Source organism: Mixophyes fleayi, chromosome 12 (assembly GCF_038048845.1).
Source record: "Mixophyes fleayi isolate aMixFle1 chromosome 12, aMixFle1.hap1, whole genome shotgun sequence".
NCBI lineage: Eukaryota > Metazoa > Chordata > Amphibia > Anura > Limnodynastidae > Mixophyes > Mixophyes fleayi.
Genome location: NC_134413.1, coordinates 20178133 through 20205635, shown reverse-complemented (window position 1 = coordinate 20205635; position 27503 = coordinate 20178133). Strand labels below are relative to the sequence as shown.

Genomic DNA, 27503 nt, shown 5'->3' with positions numbered 1-27503 from the left:
TGCAAAAGTATAATCAGATTAGAATCTGAACAATGGCATGATGCAAGTTTATTTCTTGCACTTTATGTTTACTTGGCCTTTAGTTCTCTGGTACTTTTTAGTCTTAGATTTCCTGTTTTTGTCCCAAAATGCTCCACACTTTCCCAGCACATTCAGCTATGCCTAAGCCAGCATCACACTGCCCCGCCCCTCACTCCTGATGTCACACAGAGCTTTACTTCTAGAAACAACAATGGAATGGTTACCTAGCAACGGGAACTCCAAGATAAACACTGAACTGATTGCCACAACTTCTGGTGAACACAATGGAGCTGGTGGGTAAACTAATTCTCAGCCAAATCACTTCTGAGCTTTGTGATACTTTCTGCATTTTGCTGATTTTTATACCACAATTCTAGATTTTCATATTAGTATAGCAATAATATACCATTTAGTTTACCACATGTAGTGATGCTAATAGAATGATATTAGTTTAGGAAGATTAAACATGAATAGGATTGATTCATTTTCTTACTAACATACAACACTTGGGCAAAGTTTAAATCTCTCATTTCAAGAGATTCCTTTATTTGTGAGAATAGTTTATAAATGTATGCAGCATTTCACCTGCAGATATCAAAACCCACCCCTGGACACTGGTATTGGAAAGAAGATACAAAAACACTTGAATTTTCAAGGTAAAATAGACTCTTATAATAATATCAGTTTTGTTATTACAGTATTTATTATTGTATTTTTATGACAATTTAGGGATCCTCTACAAGTTGCTCCAAATAGTAAAAACATAACATAGTCATATATATATATATATATATATATATATATATATATATACAATGTTTACTTTGAAACAAGATGTTTACACTACATATCTATATTGTAAATTGTAACTTTGTGTTATGCTAACACCACAATATGTTTTAAATATTTGTTTTAAACAAAGAGTCTTATAAAGCGTGAGTCCTGAACACAATGCTGATTTCCAGGGACTGTCAAATACTCCTATTGTTTATTAAATATAATTTTCAGTGTATTTTTAAATAGGAGTAATTGAAATGTAAACACATCACCCTCAGTAAAAATGTCATGGTGGGGATTGTAGTACACAAATGATTGGATTGCTCTGCATCTGAGGGTCTATTTAACAGAGGGAGAAAATAGGCTTCTCCCTATTTAACAAAGCCCCGCTGGCAGGTGAAGCTTCCTCATGCAAAAACTTGGTTGGCATACCTCTTCCTTTCCAGTCTCCTGTGTGCCCAGAAGCAGGCGCAGAGAAGAGACCCTGATAGTACAAGACATCCTAATATCATCACCATTTATTTATAGAGTGCCACCGATTCCGCAACGCTGTACAGAGAACTCACTCACATCAGTCCCTGCTCCATTGGAGCTTACAGTCTAAATTCCCTAACATACACACACACACACACACACACACACACACACACACACACACACAGACTAGGGTCAATTTGTTAGCAGCCAAATAACCTATCAGTATGTTTTTGGAGTGTGGGAGGAAACCGGAGCACCCTGAGGAAACCCAAGCAAACACAGGGAGAACATACAAACTCCACACAGATAAGGCCATGGTCAGGAATCAAACTCATGACCCCAGTGCTGTGAGGCAGAAGTGCTAACCACTAAGCCACTGTGCTGCCCCTAATATAATAACCTTATCACCAATAGGTTATATGTCATGAGCTCACCATACTACCCGCTTGGTACGCTTCATACTTGTGCTTTCCACATTAGATAAATTGGTAAACATGATACCGATGCTTCATCCTGAGAGATCTAATTTATAGTAACAGACAAACACCTTTCAGTACACCAGATAAGCCCAATGTTGTTCTACCTCTTTAGTACATTTTCACAACTTCGCTGTCCTTGCCCTTTGATATTTCGCCATTTGGGCGCACCCCTATTTTTTTCTATATTACAGATTCCTTACATGCAGAAACAACAGTTACCGGGTGGGAGAGGAGGCCACCCTCCATCTAGGGGCAGTGGAAAATAGGAAGGACACATTTAAACATATACATTGTATTTTTACATCTGATACTAATTTGTTATATTTCTTTTTTTTTTTTTTAACCCAAGTGCCAATTAACGCTGTATCGTTCCTTACAGATAGTTTCCTGCACTTATGTCACTAGTACTGGCTGTAAATGAACAGCAGTCTAAATATTTAACCTCTGGTCTGGGGGACAGGCTGGCCTGGGGGACAGGGGGGCATATGACCCTGGACTGGTCCTATAGTGGGCTACCTTCGTCTGGGTCACAGGGTCACCTGCATTATGTTCCTTTTTAAAATAGGCTGCTGAGTGGAGTCTTCCCCCCCTAGGCTAAAATTTGCCAGCCCTCTCCTGCCTGTTAGGGTCCAGCAATGGCTATTGCTCTTCTGGCAATGAAGCAGTTAAAATGGCATCCTTTTTTTCCGGGGTTCAGTTTGAACAATAGAAGTATTATATTTAAGTTCACTATTTTTCCATAACAAATAATCTGTTTGAACACATGTTCTGTTCTGTCTCATATTAGTCACATGAGTATTTCATTGCAATGACTGGAACATTGAAGAATTTCCAACATGATAGTATCTTGGCAATGGAGTATCCTGGCCTTGAATGTGCAATATTTCTAGTAGCTTAGTCCGCCTAGATGAGCACTGCCAAACCACAAAAGGCAACGGGCAGATTGCTGAGTGATATTTAGTGTCAGCATTTGCCAAGAGGAGACTCAGGGTATAAAATGTTATCTGAGCTCATTGTAGAAAAAAAAAATTGAAATACCAAACTTTATTTGTAACTTTGGAAAAGAAGTCAGCAATTGGTCATCCAGCATTCATGCTGGATTCAGAGTGTGGGCATTTAAAGGTGCACATTACTTACTGGTCTTTGGAAACACCCCCAGTAAAAACAATTCTCTGCCTACATTTGTGTTTTTTCAGATATTCCAGAAAACCAATAAAAATGTCACATAAAAATCCAACCTACTTCCACATTAAGACCACTCTCTTTCATTTGAACTTTTACATTATTTTCCCAAAAAATGCTGTTGAGTTTAGTTTCATTTATGTCTTTAATTAATCACGAGAGCCGGGGACATCGAGATACATGTCCCTTTTGTGTGTTTGAATGTTTTTTTATTACATTGTATCACGTTCGCCTAAAAACATTATTTCCCACAAAAGTGCAATCAGAAAGTGTTCTATATATCCCATTTAAAGTATAGAGATGACCACTGAGCCATTTCAAGATGGACTAAGACCTTTTTATTAATTAACTCTACTTTAACAACCTAATGGATGCTAAGTGAATATTACAGTATTTACTAATCACATAGCCTTAAACAGATAAGTACTTGTCCATAACTATAACAATTGTGTACATAGGGTTATTTGGAGCACTTCAGTGAGTAAACTGAATTCCTCACTATATACAGATAGTGATTTTTAGGCAGATTAGTCTCTCTCCTTTTTAGGGGTAAATGTATCAAGCTGAGAGTTTTCTGGCGGGTTTGAAAAGCCAATCAGATTCTAGCTATCATTTCTTTACTACATTCTAAAAAATGCTAGCTAGTATCTGATTGGTTGCTATAGGCAACATCTCCACTTTTCAAACCTGCCGGAAAATTCTCAGGTTGATACATTTGCCCCTTAGTGTTAGTTGTAAGGTGGCACGGTTCTTCAGAATATACATGATTTTCTATTCGATAAATACATAGCGACTCCAACTGTATCAGTCCAAGACAGATTTTTGTCTTCTTTCTGGATGTTACACAGTCAGGCAAATGGCTATTCTCTGCTTTACACAGCAGCCCCTGTGAGGTCAATCTAATAACTAAGGGAATTTTGCAGAGGCGGCCGCTTCCCAAAATACACACTCTCATCCCAAAGAGCGCCACAGCTTGCTACTACTAATATTAATACCTTGCACTCACCACATGGGCGGTCTAAGAGCAGATACTGCAGGAGGCCAAGCCATTATTAAAGGGAAATAGGTCTAGGGTTGGCCTGGGCAAGGGTGGCATATGCCCTTAGCGCCAATTCTATGATAGACTGTCAGGGCATGACTTGGCAGGGCCGAACCCAGGCATGACCAACCGAACTGCTCTCTGTGCCCTACCTTATTGTAAGTGCTGTGACTCCAATCAGCTCACTGATCCGTTCCTCCCTTACTCCCGCCTGAAGGGATAGAGGCCTGTTTAATAAATATAAGTGGTACTAATTTCATGTTGGGGAAAAATATGCCTATATAGTAAATGTGATTTATCTTAAATGTGATGTTGGGGCTAGTTGGGAGAAATAGGCCTACTTGTTAAAATTGAATACTACTCATTTAGCGCTGGATAAATTAGTAGTATTTTAGTAAATTTGCTCCTGGTTGGAGGAGAAATACGCCTATTTATTACATTTAAATGCTATTTAATGTCAGGACTGGTTGGAGGGATGGAGGACTAATTTAAACAAGGGTGCTTGTCCATCCATGACAGCTCATTTAAACAATCCTGTCCTACGAAATGAAGTTTTGTTTTGCCACGTAAGTGCAAAGTAGACAGACGAGATAGCACTTAGCAAGGAACCAGCTCCGCTCAGCAGATAGTGCAAACCAGTAAAAATGTAAGACGTAGCCGTATGGCAAAATTTGACCGGAGTAACGTTCTGTTGCTCCTTCGCTCATTTCTAGATGTAGCTACGTTTGACTCTATTACAGACCACATGTGCAGTCCAATCTTTCACTTCTATCTCTTTAAGAGCAACTACTCTTTCCTTGGTGCCTGGATCTAAATCCCCTGAAAGAAGCTTCGCTGACAGAGTTGCTAAACCTCCAGGGAGGGCAAACAGGCGAGACCACGAATACGTGACTCTAGAAGATGTGAAGAGTGAGTACGTCATAGGTCTGAAAATGTTTTTTCTCTTTTCTTTGAGAAACACCTTGCTCTACATTTCACTGCCTGGAGTTTGAATGTTCTCCCCGTGTTTGCGAATCGCGTCATTTTGGCCAGGCAATTGCGGAATGCGGACTTGCCTGCTCTCCCAGGAGTCCATGAGACCGACCCGAATTTCAGGAGTCTCCTGGACATTCCGGGAGAGTTGGCAAGTATGATTTACTTTCCACATCTATTTAGCTTACCAAAGTCAGTATTACTATAGAATTCTAGCCTGTTGTGGCGTGTGCGTATACAGTGGTATGGTCCTTGGATTGTCATATTATTGTCATGTTATTAATCATACATGTAAATTATATTGTTTTTCTGCAGAAAATCAATCCAGAGCTCATAATAACTTACAGGATAATCTCACCAAGTCCTTTAATGTATTAATTATCTTCCAGGAGTCGCCCTTAACTTGCTGGAAGAAGATGAAAGACTTTGTATGATTTCATTTTTCGAAGCAGTGAGGTATGCCACAGTTTCCACAAATAATTAAATAAAATGTCCGTCAAAACACTTTTATTTGTCTTTTTCCTGAGTTGACCTGAACAGATTCACTTTATTTCATTGCAAAATCTACAATATGTTATTCTGGCCTTGTAACAGTGTTAAATAGACTCTAGTATTATAATTTAAATGTGTGTGTAAACATCCTTTTAGAGCATATAGCTTCTAGCTGTCTTGTATGGTAAAATTATTCCCCAAGATGTCTTATTTGTATTGTTTTGTATTGTTTATTGTACATCTGTTTTTACTTCTATTCATAGTTTTAAAAGCCTGTCACTTTTTTTTTATGAGAATAGCCCATAGGAGGAGGTATTGGGACCATTAACGTGTGGCCCTAAGGCCCATCATGGATCAATTTAAGCTCCTCTAAAGGGAGTTAAGGATTCACTCACAGAAATTCATGGGATAACCCCATTGGTATAGCTGTTATTTGAAATGCTCTTTCAAGCAACAGTCAATAATATGAATGACTTCACCATCCCTGGAATCACATGTGTCTCTTCTCTTCTTTCCTGATTACATTCTATTTCCTCACTGGTTGGATCAAAGTTTCTGTCTCCCATAAAATGCACTATGTGCATATATAACGATCAGAAAAGCCCTAGGGCCTGATTCATTAAGGATCTTAACTTGAGAAACTTCTTATTTAAGTCTCCTGGACAAAACCATGTAACAATGCAAGGGGTGCAAATTAGTATTCTGTTTTGCACATAAGTTAAATACTGACTGTTTTTCATGTAGCACACAAATACTTGATACCTTATTTGTACACTGACATTTAAAGTTGATATTTGTGTGCTATATGAAAAAACAGTCAGTATTTAACTTATGTGCAAAACAGAATACTGATTTGCACCCCTTGCATTGTTACATGGTTTTGTCCAGGAGACTTAAATAAGAAGTTTCCCAAGTTAAGATCCTTAATGAATCAGGCCCTTAGTAAATATTTACTCCATGTAAGGTGTCAGAACAAGAGCGCCTTGAAATGGACGTACATCTAATGAGATGACGCCGACCAACTTCTTACAGCTTCTTGTAGGTTCATCTCTCTCTTGAAATTATCTTTCAGGAAGCAGCTAGAATACTCTGTTTGTATATTCTATAAGCTATGCTAGGATGTCTGAGCATCATTCTATGTAGTCAGCATTAGTGGAAATATGCAGCTGTGAAACACATACAATAATTTTACTTACAGGTTGATAGATATCTTTAATGTCTGACTTTTGTTCTGTTTGATTTAGAACCCAGCATACTGATGCATTCCTCATGGCTCTGCTTCATTACTTGTCTTGCTTTTTGGAAAAACATTCACTTCAAAAAAAGCCCAAGGCTTTCATGCTGTAAGTCCTGTTCTGATGTAGTGATGGGGTTATGGAGAGTTGAGCTTGATGTGAAGTTTAGCATGGAATGTACCAGTGATGACCCAGTAATCAGCAGCTTAATCTGCCATCTTATTAGAAGCATTACCGATGGTATTAGTCATATACAGCCTACAGCTGCTATCATCATCCAGCAATATGGTAACAGCAGGGAATGGCAGTGATACACTGATAACATTGGGTGCTGTAACCCATAGCAACCAATCAGGTTATGTCATTTTTGTAGTACAGTACAGACAATGAAGGCATGACTGGTCGCTATGGTTACAAAAACTTATTTGGTGTTACCTGTGCACTGGCTTTCATATATGTAACCTTCTTATTCAAGGGGGCCTAACATATTTATATTTACATATTGGTGGGTATTCAATTGACCACAAGTTTTTGTTTTCTCCCGCAGCGTAAAAAAAAAAAAAATCACACGCAGGTTTTTAACTGCTATAGTGACCGTTTTTAGTTAACGCAACGTTAAAACTCGTGCAATTCAATTGAAAAAGAGGGAATGTTGCCCCCATGCGTTAATCATTGGTGTTTGCGAGTCTTTAAGGGAGTGAAGGGAAGTGCTTAACGCAGTCTTGTATAACACAAAAAAAGGATTGGCATACATTTTCATACATTTTATTACACAACCATTTGATAATATCTACATTACAGTAATTTCTTTAGCATATTTTTTTATTTCCCTATTTTTTACTATATTATCGTCTATACCATGTCAAAACACATTAGTACATATATATTTGTACCAAAAACATACATAAATATATTTAATTTGTTATATTTTTTTTTGTTTATATGTTTGTTTTTTTTCATTAATTTATCACTAGAAAATCATCTTTTTATTGTTATACATTACTGATAAACATAGTTTATCTTTTTTTTTTCCAATATTACATGATTTCAAATAGTTTTCTTAGTTTTTGTTTTTTTAGCACACCCCAAAGAGGTGTGAGATAAAACAGCATATTGGCCTGTTTACCGCGCCGCGTTAAAAAACAATTGAATAGCTTTTAACACAGCTGCCTCTCGCACACCCTATACTTTCAATAGACCTCCTACTGGAGCGCGAGACCGTTTCATGAAAAAAAAACTGAGCGTTAAAAATGGAATTGAATCGCGGGTAAAGTTAACCTGTTCGAAAAATGATAAAAAACAGCGTCAAAATGACTTAACGAAGTGTTAAAAAATATCTCCCAGTCAATTGAATTCCCCCCATAAAGTTTCCAACTGTAGCCAGCTGTACTGTTTGTATACTGCTTCTGTAAATCAATGATTTTTTAAGACAACGGGCTAGATTTACTAAACTGCGGGTTTGAAAAAGTGGAGATGTTGCCTATGGCAACCAATCAGATGCTAGCTTTCATTTATTTAGTGCATTATACAAAATGACAGCTAGAATATGATTAGTTGCTATAGGCAACATCTCCACTTTTTCAAACCTGCAGTTTAGTAAATATACCCCAAAGTGTAAAAAAACAATTTTATAAACCAAAACCCGAAGACGTAACCCCCTCCCGAACCCCCATGTAAAATTCTTGCTGGGTAACATTCTATTTGTGCTCCCAGGAAAACAAGCCTTCTGGAACAGAGAGAAATGGCCGACATTAAGGTGAGAACAGACTCCGCTCTCAAGCAGCTTGCCCACATGTACTGTGTCCTTGTTCTTGGAGAAGGAATGAGCAGTCAGCATCACATGGCTTGTGGGAAGTAAGTTATCCTAGGTTTTAAATCTTTGTAACCCTATTTATAGCGGGCATAACTAGGGCTGTGCCAGAGGGTCAGCCGTCCAAGGCGCAAATATGAAGAGGGGCGCAGGGAATTAATATTTTACAATAATTTGGTTACAATTGAGGGTTTAGTCACATTTCCTACTTGCCCCAGGCACTAACATATCTAGTTACGGCCCTGCCTATTTATTGCAACTGAACACAATAAAAAAATATTCCTTGGATATTATAAAACATTTCTCTTTGTAGACTGTATGCCCAGGTGAGGGGAAGTGTAACTCTATCCCTCTTTGTGACCACTGATATTTACATACCTGCAAAATGCCCTAATTTAGGGGGCATAATCCCGATTTGATTTGAGGGGACTGTCCCACAGCCAGCACGTTTGTCCCAACTTGTATGTATTTGAGAGGTCTGTCCCTGCTCACTATGGCAGATGTCTCTGGTGTGAGCAGCATTTCAATGGTGTTTTTGGGGGGAAGAAGGGGGACTGGGGGGCAACCTAGCGATTCAGAAGAGATAGACACCCCCTCGGGTGTTTGACCATGCCTATTGTGACATGACCACTTCCTTAATGTGATACAACCACGCCCCTTTTTGGAGTAAACGTGGCCATGTCCCATTCTAGCAAACTTAAATGTTGGGAGATAGAAGGTAAACAGAGCTGGAGCCCTGGATGAACATTTTTTAGTAATATGGTGTTTCGGACTCTCAACTCAGAGAGGGTTGTGACAAGCGCATTGGACGGAGGTTTCAGGGACCAGTTACTTGTGAACTGCTAGGCTGCATTCTCATGAGTAGTAATTCAGGGGGTATATTTATAAAAAAGTGGAGATGTTGCCTATAGCAACCAATCAGATTCTAGCTGTCATTCTGTAGAATGTATTAAATAAATGAGAACTAGAATCTGATTGGTTGCTATAGGTAACATCTCCACTTACCCCCAGGAGTGTATCACAGAAACAAAGTAATATCCAGTGCTATGGGCTTTTAATTACTTATGTATGAAATCTAATTAACATATTATCTACATCTAGTAGTAGAACTGCTGTTTTATCATCTATATTTGTCTATAAGACTGACTTGTTTATAGTGTACTGTAACCGAGGCCTGCTGTTCTGTGCCAGCCTGCTGGCTCCATTTTGTTTCCTATGCTCTGACATGTCTGTATGAAGCCATTTTAATGCCCTGACAGGACTCTTTGTAAGTTGCTCGGCTTCAATGCTGGCACTGCTCACCGATGTTTATTAACTGTTTACATACTTGTCCACCAGCCAAACACAGATCACTTCAGGACACGCGGTTGGCAGGTTCTTTTGTTCGTTACAGTAAGAGGTTTGATTTACATGCGCCAATAGTAACAAAAGCATTTCCAAATGAAAAAAAAGTCAGTTGGGGACACGTATAAAAGATTATTTTGATTTTTACTCAGCAGTTTTATTGAGACAAGTCCCAACATACCTTTTCTGAAGACGTTACATTTGTTCATGTGTTATATATGCTGGATAGCAGCCCATGTTCACAACCCTTGGGTGGAAATGAGAAATGTTCTAGACTCCAGGAGGCTTCAGAGAGAGAGTACAATAACATGTAAGAGTGATGCAGAAGCAAAGTGCAGACACCACGTATAAACTGGATTAAATGTAACGCACAGTAGTCCCATCTCCCTGGACAGCTGAGGCCGAGAGGTGAATCCCTGCACAGTATCTGCCAGGTTTGGTCTTTTTCTTTCATCAGCAATGAAAATAGAAACTTGAGAGAGGTGAGGAAGGATCAGCTGATGTGGGTTATCTAGGGGGTATTAAAGAGATTTTACACCTTATTTTGAGTTTAATGAATCGGTTTGTGGATGCCCTTGTGCAACTTGTACATTGATTTTTAATTTGATAAAGCAGTTTATTTCATTTTATTTGTTGTCACCTTCTCCTATGTTCTTGTCTTGTGAAGTCCTCTTGTGATTGTCACGTGGACATGCACACATAGATGAGTGAAGATCCCTCGGCATCTCTGATCTCCTTAGTACCCCCACATGATTATAATACCGAGGATACTATTGCAAAGATCTCATTGTCATTAACATGACACCGTTCACTTTTCACACATGTCATTCCAATCCATATAACACAGGTACAGCTCCCAAACATACTGCACATATCCTATTGCCAGCCACACTGCGCAACCACAATTGCCAGCCACACTGCACAAACCCCATTACCAGCCACACTGCACAACCCTCATTACCAGCCACACTGCACACACCCCATTACCAGCCACACTGCACAACCCCCATTACCAGACACCCTGCACAAACCCCATTGCCAGCCACACTGCACAAACCCCATTACCAGACACCCTGCACAAACCCCATTGCCAGCCACACTGCACAAACCCCATTGCCAGCCACACTGCACAAACCCCATTGCCAGACACACTGCACAAACACCACTGTTAGGCACACTGCACAATACCCATTACCAGCCACACTGCACAAACACCATTGCCAGTCACACTACACAAACCCCATTGCCAGGCACACTACACAAACCCCATTGTCAGGCACACTACACAAACACCATATCTAGCAACACTGCGCAAACACCATTGCCAGCCAAACTGCGCAAATACCATTGCCAGCCACACTGCACAAACCACATTGTCAGGCACACTGCACAAACCCCATTGCCAGCCACACTGCACAAACCCCATTGCAAGCCACACTGCACAAACACCATTGCCAGACACACTGCACAAACACCACTGTTAGGCACACTGCACAATACCCATTACCAGCCACACTGCACAAACACCATTGCAAGGCACACTACACAAACCCCATTGCCAGGCACACTACACAAACACCATAGCCAGCAACACTGCGCAAACACCATTGCCAGAGACACTGCACAAACCCCATTGTCAGACACAGCGCAAAAAACCCCATTACCAGCCACACTACGCAAACCACATTGCCAGACACACTGCACAAACCACATTGCCAGCCACACTGCACAAATCCCATTGCCAGCCACACTGCACAAACACCATTGCCAGACACACTGCACAAGCCCCATTACCAGCCACACTGCGCACACATCATTGCCAAGCACACTGCACAAACACCATTGCCAGCCACACTGCACAAACCCCATTGCCAGCCACACTGCACAAACCCATTGCAAGCCACACTGCACAAACCCCATTGCAAGCCACACTGCACAAACCCCATTGCCAGGCATACTGCGCAAACCCCATTGCCAACCACACTGCGCACACATCATTGCCAAGCACACTGCACAAACACCATTGCCAGGCACACTGCACAAACACCATTGTTAGGCACACTACACAAACCCCATTACCAGCCACACTGCGCAAACACCATTGCCAGGCACACTGCACAAACACCATAGCCAGCCACACTGCACAAATTGAATTGCACTTGAAAAGGGGTGTCATCCCTAAAGTGTATGCCCTCCACTTTCCCTACATGGTGGTCTAGTGATTCCCCTGCACTCTAAAATGAAAGGAGTACCAATTTTATATACTTCTCCAGTAAAAGAAAAATATACAGGGATGACCAGATCAAGCAGATTGCACAATGTATTTTATAACTTAATACAACACACCAAATTCTACCAACCCAATGAAGATAGAAAACATAAGATACTTTATGACTTTGAGATGATACCCTGGTTTCAACCCAGGAACACCAGAAGACTAGGGCTGGGCACACACTACAGAAAAATTCTTCCAATACGATATCGTTAACGATTTTACCAATGGCTGAATGTCCCGATCAGCATGCTGATTCCTGTGTACACACTGTACATGATTTACCGTCAGATCTGTGCTCTTCATCTGTCATAACCAACTGCTGAAAAGATTGTGACTCTGTAAACTCTATGGAGATCTATGGACACTGCCGGTACTGAGTGCATACACACTTACACACTGCAGAATTGGAACTACATCGTTCCATTGTTGACTGAGATTTTTAGTCCGTTTATAAAATCAAATCAAACCATACAATGAGCTTTGGAACGATAATCGTTCATCGTTGGAGTGCACACACTAATGTGATATCGTGCCGAATGGTCGTTTATCGTGTGGTTGACCCGATAATCTGGTGAAAAACCTGTAGTGTGTACCCAGCCTTAGTCTGAATGATTGAGTGGCCCTAAAATCTATGACAAAGGGAACGAGTTCCAAGCCATTATGTATTATATTTAGATGGTTAATGAGATCCTGATCCACAGTTTATCAGGTAATACTCTGACTCACGGTGTGAGGATCCCCCCAGCTTGAAGCTCACGAAAATGCCTACAGGGGGGAAAGACCCTATAATATGTCCTCATATTTGTTGAACGTAGATCTGAAAATGTTCACAAAGTAATCACAAACAAACTTAGTGGAGTTCTTCCTGATTGTATTCACTTGGATCAAAGGATTTGTTCCACAGTGGGAGGCCTGGGACAATACCCACCCAAACTCTGCAATTATATGACTTGGCAAAACATTCTATTACACCTCTGATGGATACCAAGAAGGCTTTTGAGGGGATAGACTGAACATTTATGTTTACAATTGTGGCTCCCCCGTCTCCATTAATCGTTATTTTATTTCTGGAGGCCTCTGTGAGATTTTTTTGAAGGCTTGGAGGTGGGATGGGTGATGCAGAAAATTGCTATTTATGTGAACAACACACTATTATTTTTAATTAGCACTCTCGACAATCTCATGAAGGAATTCAACCTGTTGGCCAGCCTAGTAAACTTTAAAATTAATCTTGGGAAAACGGAAGTTTTTAATATTACATTCTCCTGAAGTGGGCAAGACCATTGTGATTTGAGATAGAGTATATTAGAAATACAAGCTTTCTTCCTTCACAGCCCCTCTTATGCTTCGGACAGGTAACCGTAACTTTCCCACTGGCTTCAGGGACAAACGCAGGATTTGTAGAGGGTGGTTTCCACACCACGTCGCGGGGGCGTGGCTATAATTTTAGACAGTACTTGGCTGCTCTCCAACTTTTCCTATCATCATCATCACCATTTTTTTATATAGTGCCACTGATTCCGCATAATATACATGGGCAATGCTGCGTGCACTACTGTTAGGTGCACGCAGCTCTCCCTTTTCAAGCAGAGCTGAGTGAAGCGGGAACACGGTCCAGCCACTTCAATTATACAGTGCTCTAGGCTTGGAGGCGGGTTTCTAGGCACTAGGTAACCCCCCCTCGGTATGCCTATGGGCTAGGATATTGGCTTTTTGCTATGCACAGTAGAGGTGGACACGTTGCCACTGTATGTGATTAAGGAGGGACAGGTGCGTTATACTTTGTTTATTATTATTATTTATTTATATATCACCTACATGTTATACAGCACCTAAAAAGAATATTTAATCATTTGCATCAGTCCCTGCCCCAGTGGAACTTGGTGGCATAGTGGTTAGCATTGCTGCCTTGCAAGACTGGGGACACTGGTTCTATTCTGACCAGGGCCCTATCTGTGTGGAATCTGTATGTTCTCCTTGTGAAAGAATTCTAGGTTCATCGGCAACTGCCAAAATGAATCCCAGTGTGTGTGTGTCATTATGTCTAATAAATATAGATTGCAAGCTCCCCTGTAACAGGGACTGATGTAAATGAGTTGTGCTGTATAATATGTAGGTGCTAAGAGGTCACAATAATAAGTTCTCTATCACAAGAGCACAAACATACTAGGGTTACTTTTTCAGAAGCTGATTAACCCATACTTGTCTGCTATTTGGATTCCTTTGTTTGTTACCAAATGCTAAAGAATAAAATAATATTAACAAGAGTTCTCTCTGTATAACCATATCCTGTTTGGGATGTGACCAGGGGACCAAAATGTTTCTTAGTAGCGAAGAAAATGTGAGTCAGTCCTTCCTGGGGAAGGTAATTTGCTATCCTTCTGCTAATCAGTTTCTATAAATATGTTCTAATGTAATCGAGTAGCATAATGTGGTGGTTTTATGCCAAAATAGAAAAAAAAAAAAATCTAATTCTATGAAGTAATATATAGAGTTTGCTAGGATAGAATTTATTTTATAATTCCAGTTTGGATGATTCTAATCAAAGTGATGTCTTGCTGTCTATAGGCAGTTTAAGTTTAAGGCCTAAAATCAGAGAAAGATAACATAATTATTGATAAAAAAAATGCAACCTGTAATAGTTGTTTAAATTGTTTTATTGTCTTAAAATTATACAAGTTTTATTATACACATCATATTACAATGATGTCACAATGCTAAAAGTCAACAAAAGAAGCAATAAGTTACAAAACAACGTTCTCCTTAAATTCTTAATCCTTTAAAAAAAAATCTGAAAAGAATAGAAAGAATTGATTTATTTATTTGCTTTTATCTTTGTTACAGAAGCAGAGCATCAGCCACAAGGAGGGATCGCAGACTCTATGAGGTACTGTAATAGAATGCGCAGGTTAAAGAAGCACATTGTACTGATTGAAGTCTGGGACATTGGCTGGTGAACTTACTTTAAAAGGAACTGTGATTTAACTAGATGGGTTAGAAGGTCCTCTGTAAACTTACAGGTTGTCTAAGTATCTATGTGTTTATACACGCCAAATTACTAATCATTTAACAATTATCAATGTGTGGCTCAAACCAGACCAACCAAAGTATGTACAAATTTAATCATAGAGTATGATGTTGCTGCACATATATACTAGGCATCTGTTTTTACCATTGTTTACATTTTGTGCATTTAAAAGGGCTAAAAAAGTCTCTAGTGACATCATCAGATAAGGAATGACATTTTTACTAAAGGAACAGTGGGAACAATAAGAAGAAGGTCAAGAGATGGAGCAAACTTTGATAGGAATGGTTCTAAAGAATAGCCAAAGAAAATCGCTGTCACGGCAATAGGGTTTCTGAGATCCGTCTAGGGACCCTTGGGACTAGCTGTGGAAGGAGTGTAGAGGAAACTGGGAGGCTGGATAAATGTCTTGCTCATAGAGCTTGATTTAATCCTGTATACTGGATGTTAGGAGGAGGAATGCTGGACTGGACTCCGTACTGCAATAAATGACTGGAATCTAGACCTGATGGACTGGAACCTAGACGTGGGAACCGGGGGGACCACAACCCACGACCAGAGACTCAGTACCTCCAAGAACTCAGAGACTCAGACAAATATAGTACCGCAACTGGGACTGGGAAGGCTCAGAACTCATACAGATATACAGGGGTGGCAGCCTGCTGAACAGAATAAGCCTGGAACTGGCCCTGGATAACTCAAAACTCAGAACCTGGGGTAGGCCTGGAACTGGAAGTCGGTACCCGGAGACACAGAGATGGCTCCAAAATGTGGATAACTCAGAACAACAACCTACTACCCCAGATAGCCAGTAGGAGAGACAGGAATAGACTGGTGAAAGGAGGATCCACACAGAAGGTAACAGCTGGAAACTGTACACGAGCAGATAGAATGAAGGTGAATCCTCATGAGGAATAAATAAGCAAAGTCTTTATTTCAGCAGGCAGAATGAAGCTGAATTCACACAAGGGGTTAATGGTGAAAGTTCATATAACAGCAACCAATCAGATTCTATTTATCATTTACTTAGTACATTCTACAAAATGACAGCTAGAACCTGATTGGTTGCTATAGGCAACATCTCCACTTTTTCAAACCCGCAGTTTAGTAAATATACCCCTAAGGGTCAATGTCTGTTACTACGGTTGATGTAGATGTTAAAGTTACTTCTGAACTGGCTCTTACAGTAATTATAAAAGACTAGACACAGGATAACTATTTATTGCTACTATGGTATTGTTTTATTTCAACATTACATGGTTGGAGTTGAAACTCTGGTAGCTGATTGACTTCGCTTCCCCACTTCACCCTGTTTGTTTCAAGTGAAGTTAGAGTCCTCACCTTACCTGTACACATGTTACCATTGAAAAGACCCAGTTCTTTCCCAGGTCCAAGTTGGTTTATTTTTTTTTCTAATTCTTTTATTTTCTCTTTCCTCTTTCAATTATTCTCCTTAACACTACTTAATTTCTGAGTATTTTGGTACAACATATCCAATTGGAGTTTTTCCACCAATACAGATTGATACAGAACCACTATACTCGTCAACCTTTACACCCAACGCTCTAGTAACACTGGCCTTTATCCTCTGGAATCTAATGTCCACATTACGCACATCCACAAGGACATACAAAATAGAGATGATAGCCTAAGACACAGAAAAGTGCAGAGATTTTCCACTGTTATACTATTTTTGCCTGCTTGTAATGCCATGACAACTGTTCAATGACCAATAGGAATTAAGATTATATCCCGCAACGTGAAAGGCCTCCCCTCCCGTCTCCACCTTCATACACAAACACCTCAACTTCATAGCAACTGAAACCATATCCAATAGACTAGGTGATACATGGGAATGTGGGAGGCATAACAGTAACCCTACTCCATATCTATGGCCCAAACAAAACATCACCTACATTTTTATCACATGTATCAGAAGTCCTTGACCAAAGATGACCTTTAATGGCTGTCATTGGTGGTGATTGCAATGCAATACTAGAATTTCACAATGTTGTGTATTAATAGGTAAGAAATAGGTGCGTCAAGATAAATGTGAATTATAAAAGTGCATATTTAAAAATTGATGTTGCTTTAGCATAGAATGCAGGTAAAGTATCACGTACCAATTCTGTTAGTGTTTCCATATTAGCCTTGATTGGTCAGCACGGTGGCTCAGTGGTTAGCACATCTGCCTCACAGCACTGGGGTCCTGAGTTTGATTCCTGACCATGGCCTTATCTGTGTGGAGTTTGTATGTTCTCCCGATGTTTGCGTGGGTTTCCTCCAGGTGCTCTGGTTTCCTCCCAAAAACATACTAATAGGTTAATTGGCTGTTATTAAATTGATCTTAGTCTCTCTCTGTCTGTGTATGTGTGTTAGGGAATTTAGCCAGCAAACTCCACTCGGGCGGAGACTGATGTGAGTGAGTTCTCTGTACAGCGCTGCGGAATTAGTGGCGCTATATAAATAGCTGATGATGATGATTTACCTAAAGAATCTAATTGAGAAAAGCTCAATGTGTGTCATGGTGAAAATCGACAAGGATAGGCGATCGCTCAACGCCACCACTGTCCCCTGCACTTAGCAACAGATCACATAGCTACTAAGTAAACAGTTAGAGGGTCTGCTGTTAGGGCAGGATATGAGCATAGGGGAAAATTCTGATTATGTATTCTTCACTGTACTGTAACAAAGTTACCTTCCTGTTTTTTGTTTCTGATACACTGCCTTATTTATGCTTTCAGTAAATAATACAATATGTCTCTTCTCTGAGCTTGGAACATTGATCCAACAACATGTTTCTGTAGAATTTGCAATGCAAAGTCTGTGTGTGGTTTTTCACCCCCTCTTATTTCTATAGAGATCACCTGTGTTTTACCTCCTGTTTAATATAGACAATTCTAATGTGCTGTTTAAAGACTAACTCCACTAAAAATAGCCTAATGACATTATGTTATGCACTGCTACTTATTGATATAACTCCTGACACTAGAAATAGGAATTTACCTGAAATTGCCTGTTAAAGGTAAAATAACAACTTGCTGCAATTATACAGATAGCTTTTGAATATCTGACCCTTCTTAGCAACATCTGTAACTATGGTAACAGTGCTTTTCACAGTTTGTTTTAATGGTTACATATGTTGGTAAGAAAGGTAAGTTATTATCAACATATCTGTCAAATGTAAGCAATAGTGTGTTTCTCAGTTTTCAACATGCAATTTAAGGCAGAAATATACATAATATACAAAAAACAAAACTCAACCTATTGCCTCACTGCTGCCTTCAGCTATGTGGGTCCCTGCCTGCTACTTGATCTTTTTATTCTCAACAACAAATTTCAACAGAGCTGTCGGCACTGTTCCACGCTGCTCTGACAAGTCACTCCCCATATATATTTCAAAATATGTGTATTAGAAGAATGTTCAGTTTCAGTGGAACCTATAGAATAAAAACAGTATGGGCCTGAGTCATTAGGGAAAGGAAAGCAAAAAAAGTAGTAACTTTGCACCTTGGCAAAACCATGTTGCATTGGAGGGGGAGGTTCATTTTAAATGTGGGGACAGTTTTATAGTTGGGGTAGGGCATATCCTAGATTAAATTTAAATTTCAGTTTAAAAATAATGCTATCAAGTACTTGTGTGCTACATGAGAAAATAGCCAGTATTTTCCTTACATGCAAAATAATAAACTAATTTGCAGCCTTGCATTCTAACATGGTTTTACCGTCCCATCTCTCAGCTCCCTTGCCCCTCCAAGCTTCTAGAGAGACTTGCCTACACTCGCCTCACACGCTTTCTTTCCACAAACAACCTGTTGGATCCTCTTCAGTCTGGCTTTCGTTCTCAACACTCCACAGAAACTGCGCTGACCAAGGTTGTTAATGATCTGATCACTGCTAAGACTGAACGCCATTACTCTCTCCTAATTCTCCTTGATCTCTCGGCTGCATTTGACACCGTTGACCACTCTCTTCTCATACAAACGCTGCAATCCCTAGGTCTTCAAGACACAGTTCTATCCTGGTTCTCATCTTACCTCTCTAATCGCTCTTTCACTGTTAATTTCTCTGGAGCCACCTCTGCTCCGCTTCCCCTATCAGTTGGAGACCACAAGGCTCAGTGCTAGGTCCTCTGCTGTTCTCTATCTATACCGCTTCTCTTGGAAATCTAATAAGTTCCTTTGGCTTTCAGTATCATCTCTATGCGGATGATACCCAAATCTATCTATCCTCTCCTGATATCTCGACATCTGTGTTGTCCCGTGTAACTGACTGTCTTTCTGCCATTTCATCTTGGATGTCCTCTCGTCAACTCAAACTTAATCTTTCTAAAACAGAGTTAATAATATTCCCACTCGCCAACAAGAGCATACCTGACATTTCTATCTCTGTTGATAACATGACCATAAATCCCACCCCACAAGCTCGCTGCCTAGGTGTAATCCTTGATTCACGCCTATCCTTTGTTCCCCACATTGACTCTATATCTAAATCATGTTACATACATCTAAAGAACATTTCCAGAATCCGCACATATCTCACACAAGACACTGCTAAAACCTTAATTCATGCACTAATCATCTCCCGCATTGACTATTGCAATTCCCTCCTTACTGGTCTTCCCAAAAACAGACTCAAACCCCTAAAATCTATTTTGCATGCTTCGGCAAGACTGATTTTCCTTGCAAATAGCTATTCCTCTGTTGAATCACTCTGTATGTCTCTACACTGGCTGCCTGTCTTCTACCGAATCCAATATAAAATACTTTTACTAACCTACAAGGCCATCAATAAAGCTGCACCAACATACATCTCCTCTCTTGTCTCAAAATATCTCCCAACTCGGCAACTCCGTTCTGCAAAAGATCTGCGTCTCTCATCCACCCTCATTACATCCTCCCATTCCCGGTTACAGGACTTTTTTCGGGCTGCACCCACTCTATGGAACTCTCTCCCTCGCACAATAAGACTCTCCTCTGTTCTACAAACTTTCAAGCGTTCTCTGAAAACCTACCTATTCAGACAAGCTTATAATATTCCTCAACCACCATCTTAACCTCACTACCTTTAGCCTGTTACACAATTTCACACAAGACAACTACCCCCGGACCAACATTGTTGTGTGACAGGATCATTTAGCTTATGAGTCACCCTACCTTTGCAGTCTGGCTGGGCCAAGATGCAAAATGTATACTTAACCTCATGTGTCAATCTCCCATTGTCCCATAGATTGTAAGCTTGCGAGCAGGGCCTTCTCACCTCTTTGTCTGTTTTACCCAGTTTGTTTATTAGTTTATTACGTTTGTCCCCAATTGTAAAGCGCTACGGAATATGTTGGCGCTATATAAATAAATGATGATGATGATGATGATGGTTTCTCCAGGAGCATAGTTACTCCTTTTATTTGCTTTCTATTCCTTAATGACTCAGACCCTACAAGTAGAGTGCCTCTGAAGTATTGTGCAATTAATGTGTCTCAAATATAAGTGTAACAAAAATATTTAAAATTGTTGTGATCACGGTCATGTATGAGCATATCTGGCCATGAATGGGTTAAAGACTCCTCTGTGTAGAGAGGACTGTACTTGGCAAACATCTGTATCAGCACACTGGAATTGTTAATGCAAAGCCCAGGTCCTTACACAGCGCCACCTACTGCTAATATTGTGAACTGAAACAAGCATTAAATAAATCAGAACTTGTTTCACAGACAAGAAGTTGGGAGAGAATACTTTTAACCCATTGATATCCTAAATTGGCTTTTAACAGTTTAGGGCCTTCAGCAATTGCCTGATTTGGCTTGCCCTTGTGACGATACTGTTTGGAACTTATATAAGTTAATATATATGATTTATTTAATACATTTTTATATAGTTGTGTGTATTTTTTGCATTTAGAGCCATAATATATCTCTGTTTCAGCACATAGGGAGACAAGGGTAGTGTCCAACTTTTAAAATGTGTCACTTCTACACTTGCACATAGTACTACTGTAATAAATGGCGTTATATTATGAGTGCTAGCTCTGAAACTCCATTCATTACTACATGTCAGGAATAGCTTGAGTTGACCCTACCCTTAGGTAATGATTTTATATCTTTACAGAGATAACCTTCTCCTGGAACTGGCCATTCATGATACAAATGTAACATACAATATAGTCATTTCTCACACTCAATTTGCCTGTTCCCTGCAGAGTCTGTACAACTTCTGTATCCACGTTGGCTGGGTGGTGTTCAGACGCAAGGAGTTGGCGGTGATCCAGGCAGAGGTTGGCAGGCTGCTGCGTTCCAACGCTTTTAATCCTGCCCTGAGGGTGAACGATGCCCCACCTGAGCCAGGCAGAGCGTCTAAGAAGACGGCAACCTATGCAGGGAACAGGTACAATGCTCCATTCAGGTCCTATCATTAAACTGTAACATCTAGCAAAATTGATCTTTGGAAAATGTTTATTAAATTATATATGATTATATACCATAGAGACCAACTGGGCAAGTGCAGGAGGTCCTTTCTCTTTACTGACCTCCTATTTTTTCCTTTCTTCGATTATGATTGGATTATTCTCCAGTATCACGTTTGTTTTGGTCACACCCATTATGATATTGGACCAATAGCCTGATCTTGCCACATGTGTGCCAGGCTTTTACTCAGCCTATTTGTGGTTGGTCACCTTTGACTATGCTATGAATAGCAGTTGACGGTATTATCACTAATTAGCTGACTGTGTTCTGTGTATCTTGGGTGGTCTGAGAAACAATAATGTATCATTTTATTTTTAATACCATTGATTATAGGATGTGATATGAATATGAGGCCAGAGATACACAGGTGATTTATAATAACACAATTAAATCTGATGTGAGTAATCAACAGGGTACAGAGAACTCACTCACATCAGTCTCTACCCCATTGGAGCTTACTGTCTAAATTCCTTGAAACACACACACACAGACATAGAGAGACTAAGGTCAATTTGATAGCAGCCAATTAACCTACCAGTATGTTTTTGGAGTGTGGTAGGAAACTGGAGCACCCGGAGGAAACCCACGCAAACACGGGGAGAACATACAAACTCCACACATATAAGGCCATGGTCAGGAATCGAACTCAGGACCCCAGTGCTGTGAGGCAGAAGTGATAACCACTAAGCCACTGTGCTGCTCCTGCAAATATTGCAATGCAGCCAAGGATTTCCTACCCCTTACAGAAAATATTAATATCAAATGCAATTTGTAATTGGTCCCATGAGTTCTTTCTCCCAAAAAGAGGAAAGCTTCCTTTATCCTGTATTTCAAATGATCTTTTCCGGCTCAAGATAGCTTAATATCTCTTGGGACCAGCAATTAATTGACTATCCTATTATGGACTTTAGATGTTAATTAATCACCTGTAGCTCATACATGGCAATTAAATTGCAACAATAGGCGATTGAACTAGATCATGACACAACCCAGCAATTAGAAATAGCTTTGTAGCCCACTGAAACAGTTACACTGCAACAATTAGTTACTGATCAAGCAGTGTTTAATAATTAATGGCAATTACTGATATGCCATTAATTGACTTACATTGCTCAACTGAAAATCACCTGCGTTGGCCTAGTCCTAAAACTTTGTTATGAACGTGGTCATACACTTAAATCTGTAATGACAAAAATCATTGAATAGGATAACATATTGGGGTAATTCAGACACAAGGAAATCGGGTATAAATTAAGATGTTCATGTATTGTTATTGCTTATCATAGGAGCAACTGGGCTTGTGTTACAGAAAAAAATGAAATAAAACTTCTTTTATAAAAAAAGTTTTTCACAAGGCGACATGCCCTCTTGTGATTATATGGGCTCTGTCTTAACATGTTAAGCGCCTGTTTAATAAGCCCAGCACAGAGCCTAGCCTTCTTAACTACTGGCAGCTATCCGGATTGCTGTATATGTGCCAGAATATGGATAAGAGAATAACTACATTTCCATGCAGAAGACGCATCAAGACCCCACCCTGACCCATCCTTTAACTAGGATGCCTCAGGCTCGATTACATGCTGTAATTGGGTTGTATATATATATATATATATATATATATATATATATATATATATATATTTCAGGACGTTATAGATTCTTTATAAGCAGTTTATTTGCAGAAAACATCTATTTTCTCTATTCTACTATTCTTACATATAGTTACAAACATAGCTTGCCATAGCTAGCATATGAACCAAGGATAACAATAGTCAGAACTTAAAATTCATTTTTGGGTTGAATTCCATAACTTAAACATTAATTCAGTATATTACTTACCTGGGGTCTGACATTCCACCTGATCCTTCTGCTGTGATCCAGTGAAGCTTTACTACTCTAGCCGGCAACGTATCTTTGATTACTTGTATGAAAAAGCCCTCCCACCAGAGGGAACAAGGAAAGTCTTGCCAGCCCTTGGCAGACATTTCTCGGTGTGAGTGTCAGTAAATTGACTGACAGTTAGCAGCCATGGAGCTGTGAGCCTGAGTATGTTGCCAGTAGTCTCTATTGGTTAAAGTGATGAGGTTTCTTGAAAGAGGACTTTACCTGCACTTTGCCATATTGCTGCAGTACAGCTGAGCTAGAGAGAGTGCTGTTAGATTTTATACTTAGTTTATAATAATAATATGATTTTTTTTTGTGGAACAGGAAGGTTAATGCCAAACGACCTGCGATCAAGAGCATCATCACCCAGCGATCCCCGGTGCTCATCTCTTTAATGCCATCACCCAAGGAGAGGTCTCGGTACCTGTTCCAGCAGCATACACTGCACCCGGGAGAGAGCACCGAGCCCGCAGACACCGGCAGCAGGCTGGGCATGTTTCCTGCTGGGATTACGCTTCGGTAAGCTGGCTATTCTATTGCAGCCAATCCCTGGCAAATCACACCGACCAGTCACCGCGATGCCTTGCCACATCTCACTGTGCTATTCTATACCTTCTACTGACTGCCCAAGATGTTTCTCTTCATTAGGAACCACCTGAGGGCCTGAAGAAGCCCCAGCAGGTAGTGTTTTGATGGTATCCTTCATAATACACAGGTAAAATTAGCATATTCCCACTGAGGGAAAGCCACAAACCATGATTTGTTGGTTGTATATGAGAACCGTTGTAGAGAGGGTCTACCTTATAGCCGCCAGGGGAAAAAATCCCCTCTGGCTTCGATTCTGATCATCTACCTGTTCAGTTACACCGATCGTCACATTAGCCATTGCCGTTATGATTTTTTTTTACATGGTAAGAATACAAGTAGGGAAACTTATCAAACTGCTGTTTGACAAACTGCTGGATCAACTGTGGGAAATACAACCGGAAAAAACAGCTTTGCTTTTTAGAAAAGACTCCCGGGAGAGCAGGGCAACCTCCCGGATCCTGGCCCCTGCGTTTAGTTAATTGGTGGTGGGGGGAGGGTAATTGCTTAGGACATGATTCATGCGTCATCGTGTCCCCGCCTACTTCCTTTATAGTATATAATTGATTGTGTAACTTTAGGGGGCGGGGCCAAATGGTGCAATTCACTGAGCCCCGCCCCCACCTCTCCTCGGATACCAGTATGAGGCAAGTATGATATAGCATTTAGGATTTGGGAAGCATGGCTTGTTATACATGATTTCTTATCGGAAGGTTAACACCTGCCCTGTAACCAGAGTACTATACTGTATAGAAATAGTGGACATGTATAGGATTTCTATAATTTCTCCTTTTTCTTTAGCTTGAATGTCATTTTTACAACATTTTTCTTTTATATAAAAGCACTGTACCTATATATTAAAGCTAAAAACATAGTAACATTATAAGACATGTCCTTGATGCTCTAAACTAGTTCACAAACCTTTTGTAAAGAGTCTTCACTATCTTAACCCTTCATCTGCTAAAGTGCAGGGCGCTAACCCATTTACTGCTGGATAGCTGTGTGAAGATTGCATGCGGGTGATTAATTGCTTTGGGATGGGACAGAGAGCACCATTAAGTAACAATTCAGAAATGTATTTCTTAGGTGGTAGCTGTGACTGGTGGTGGGGAGTTTTTGGGGCCTGCAAGCCACCTGTAGCCCAACACTGTCCAATCTCTGTCCAAATAACTAAAAAAAAGTGGTGACAGATCCTCTTTAAAAATGAGATTTGTCATTCAATCAGGGCCAATACTACCCCTAGGTGGTTGCTTAGGGAACCGGGGGGTAGGGGGTGACTGAAACACTGAATGAGTGACATCATGTCGCTAGGCTATGATGTCACTGTCCAGTGCCACATTCCCTGAAACTAATAAAGATTGCGATTGAAGAATGAATGACCATAATATAGTTCTTTTCATAACTATTGGTTGTAGCAACCCCTGAAAAATAATCTTTATATTTCTTGACGTGTCACTGTAGGAAATACAAGTAATTGAGTTGAAAAAGGCACATAGCAATAACTGGGGCGGTTGGAATGCTTAGAGCGAGTGCTTTGTATATTTGCCAGATATTTTAAAGCCTGACAAGTCAGGACATCCGCCATTCGCCTCACTCTGTTCTCTCTGCTCGCTCTTTCCAAACAGGATTGGAATATTAGGAGAGCCTCTGAAGCAGTTTTACTATCACACCCTCATCCCGCTGGGGGCAGAGGAAGATGAGGAGCCTGAGACGCAGGAGAAGAAAAGTACAGCTTCCCTCTATTCCCGCGGCTTGTCCTCTCGTCACTCCCACTATCGACCTGGGACAGGACGCCAGAGCGCGGTTATATCAAGAGCCACCACTGAGGCAGCGTACTCTGATATTGCCTGAGGACACTGCCCGTTTCATATTAGACAGGAACCTTATGTGTATTAAAATTATTTATTGAAAGCTTCAGCATATTTTTTGGCTGCATTATTTTATTTAATTTACTGTGTACTATAGTAGTGTTATCTGTTTTATGAGGAAAAAAAGTTATGTCCAGTATTTGCCATCTGCAAGAGGTTGCTCAAGAATTCTTTATGTACAAAGTGATATAGTTTGAGAGGTTGGAGAAAAAGCTACAAGTCCATCAAGTTCAAACTTTTCTAAGATCTAGGGGTACATTTATGAAGCTGCGGGTTTGAAAAAGTGAAGATTTTGCCTAAAACAACCAATCAGATTCTAACTGTCATTTTGTAGAATGTACTAAATAAATAACTAGAATCTGATTGGTTGCTATAGGGCAACATCTCCACTTTTTCAAACCCTCAGTTTGATAAATTTACCCCCTAGATGTGTTGACCCAGGAGGTGGCAAAGCCAAACTCCCAGAAGCCTCAGTGAGTTTATTCTGACAGAAGGAAAATTCCTTCCTAGGCTTGTAAAGTAGCCTGGTGGAAGAATGCTGATCAGAATAACTCCATGGGGTATATTTACTAAACTGCGGGTTTGAAAAAGTTGTCGATCATGAAACTACTTAAAATATATAGGGTTAGTGTATGCAGGGGTACATTATTTCTTTTTTACATGATGTTTGTAGCTACTAAAAACAAGTGTGGGCAGGTTTAGCGTCCACAGAGGTGCTGTTCAACTTCATAGGTGACGCTATTTACACACAAATGTGGGCAGGGTTAATGTAAGCAGGGGTGGAGTCTGCACGAATGTGACAACCAGTTTTGCACGCACTATATTGCCCTTTAAGAATCCTTTAGTAATTAAGCAGTTAATGTGCATTATTTAACAGCTATGCTTGATCCATGCTTCTAGGCAACAATACAAGTCTTTCCATTTGTAAAATGCTCATGAAAAAATGGAAATGAGACATTTAGTTATTCTGCCCATTGTAGAAGTATTGCATTGAAACTACAGCTTTTGCATAGGTTATTACATTTTTTAATCATGTACTATGTATTTGTTTGCCTGGAGCAGCTATATTGGTTTTTTAAATGAAATGTTATAAATCTTTTCATTCCTACTGGTTGAATAATGTATCATATTATAGCTAGAGGCAAAGCAGGAAGAATTTTACATTTACAAAATGTCATGCTTCAAATTGCTTACGTTTCAAAAGTACAAATGTTTCTCCAATAGACTATATTAGCTATGGACAGTATGCATTTTTAATTGTAGGAATCAGAACTGGATTAAGAGCTTATTAGGCCCCAAGCAAAGTAATAATTTTGGACTCTTCACTTTCCTTTAAAGTTTAATCATTTTTATATGCCCTTCAATAAAATTAATTTTGTGTGTCACCTACTGCGACCTCAAGGTTAAATGTAAATTTTGTGAATACTGTTGGATTACATTTAAACGGATCAGCTAAGACGCATTTGAAGAGGCGGAAAATTCCAAAAAATTCACAGCTTTGGTTAACCAATCATATTTCGTCTGCTGCCGGTAAGGTCCAATCACTTGCCAACAGTCCCAAGCAGGAACAACATCCCT

The 27503-nt window shown here is 40.0% G+C and overlaps 1 protein-coding gene across 3 annotated transcripts; it reads left to right on the top strand.

Moving 5' to 3' along the window:
• Window positions 1–252: 252 nt before the first annotated feature.
• On the top strand, window positions 253–25974 carry PPP1R36 (protein phosphatase 1 regulatory subunit 36). 3 transcript variants are annotated; one of them, XM_075193594.1, is made up of 10 exons: window positions 253–314; window positions 613–677; window positions 4757–4899; window positions 5337–5403; window positions 6684–6782; window positions 8388–8528; window positions 14948–14990; window positions 21324–21508; window positions 23797–23991; window positions 25683–25974. In XM_075193594.1, the coding sequence occupies exons 1-10, from the start codon at window positions 306–308 to the stop codon at window positions 25906–25908; spliced, it is 1173 nt and encodes a 390-aa protein (XP_075049695.1). In that variant the 5' UTR covers window positions 253–305; the 3' UTR covers window positions 25909–25974. The 3 variants fall into 3 exon arrangements, with proteins under 3 accessions (XP_075049695.1, XP_075049693.1, XP_075049694.1); XM_075193592.1 differs by having other exon boundaries at window positions 270–677; XM_075193593.1 differs by having other exon boundaries at window positions 271–677; window positions 4757–4884.
• The last annotated feature ends 1529 nt before the right edge of the window (window positions 25975–27503 follow it).

Excerpts from the sequence above, each read along its gene's own strand:
- PPP1R36 (XM_075193592.1), top strand. The coding sequence starts at position 589 with ATGTATGCAGCATTTCACCTGCAGATATCAAAACCCACCCCTGGACAC. Across the intron at positions 4,900-5,336 it reads GAAGAGTGAGTACGTCATAG|GAGTCGCCCTTAACTTGCTG; the intron begins GTCTGAAAATGT and ends ATTATCTTCCAG. Across the intron at positions 21,509-23,796 it reads GCAACCTATGCAGGGAACAG|GAAGGTTAATGCCAAACGAC; the intron begins GTACAATGCTCC and ends TTTGTGGAACAG.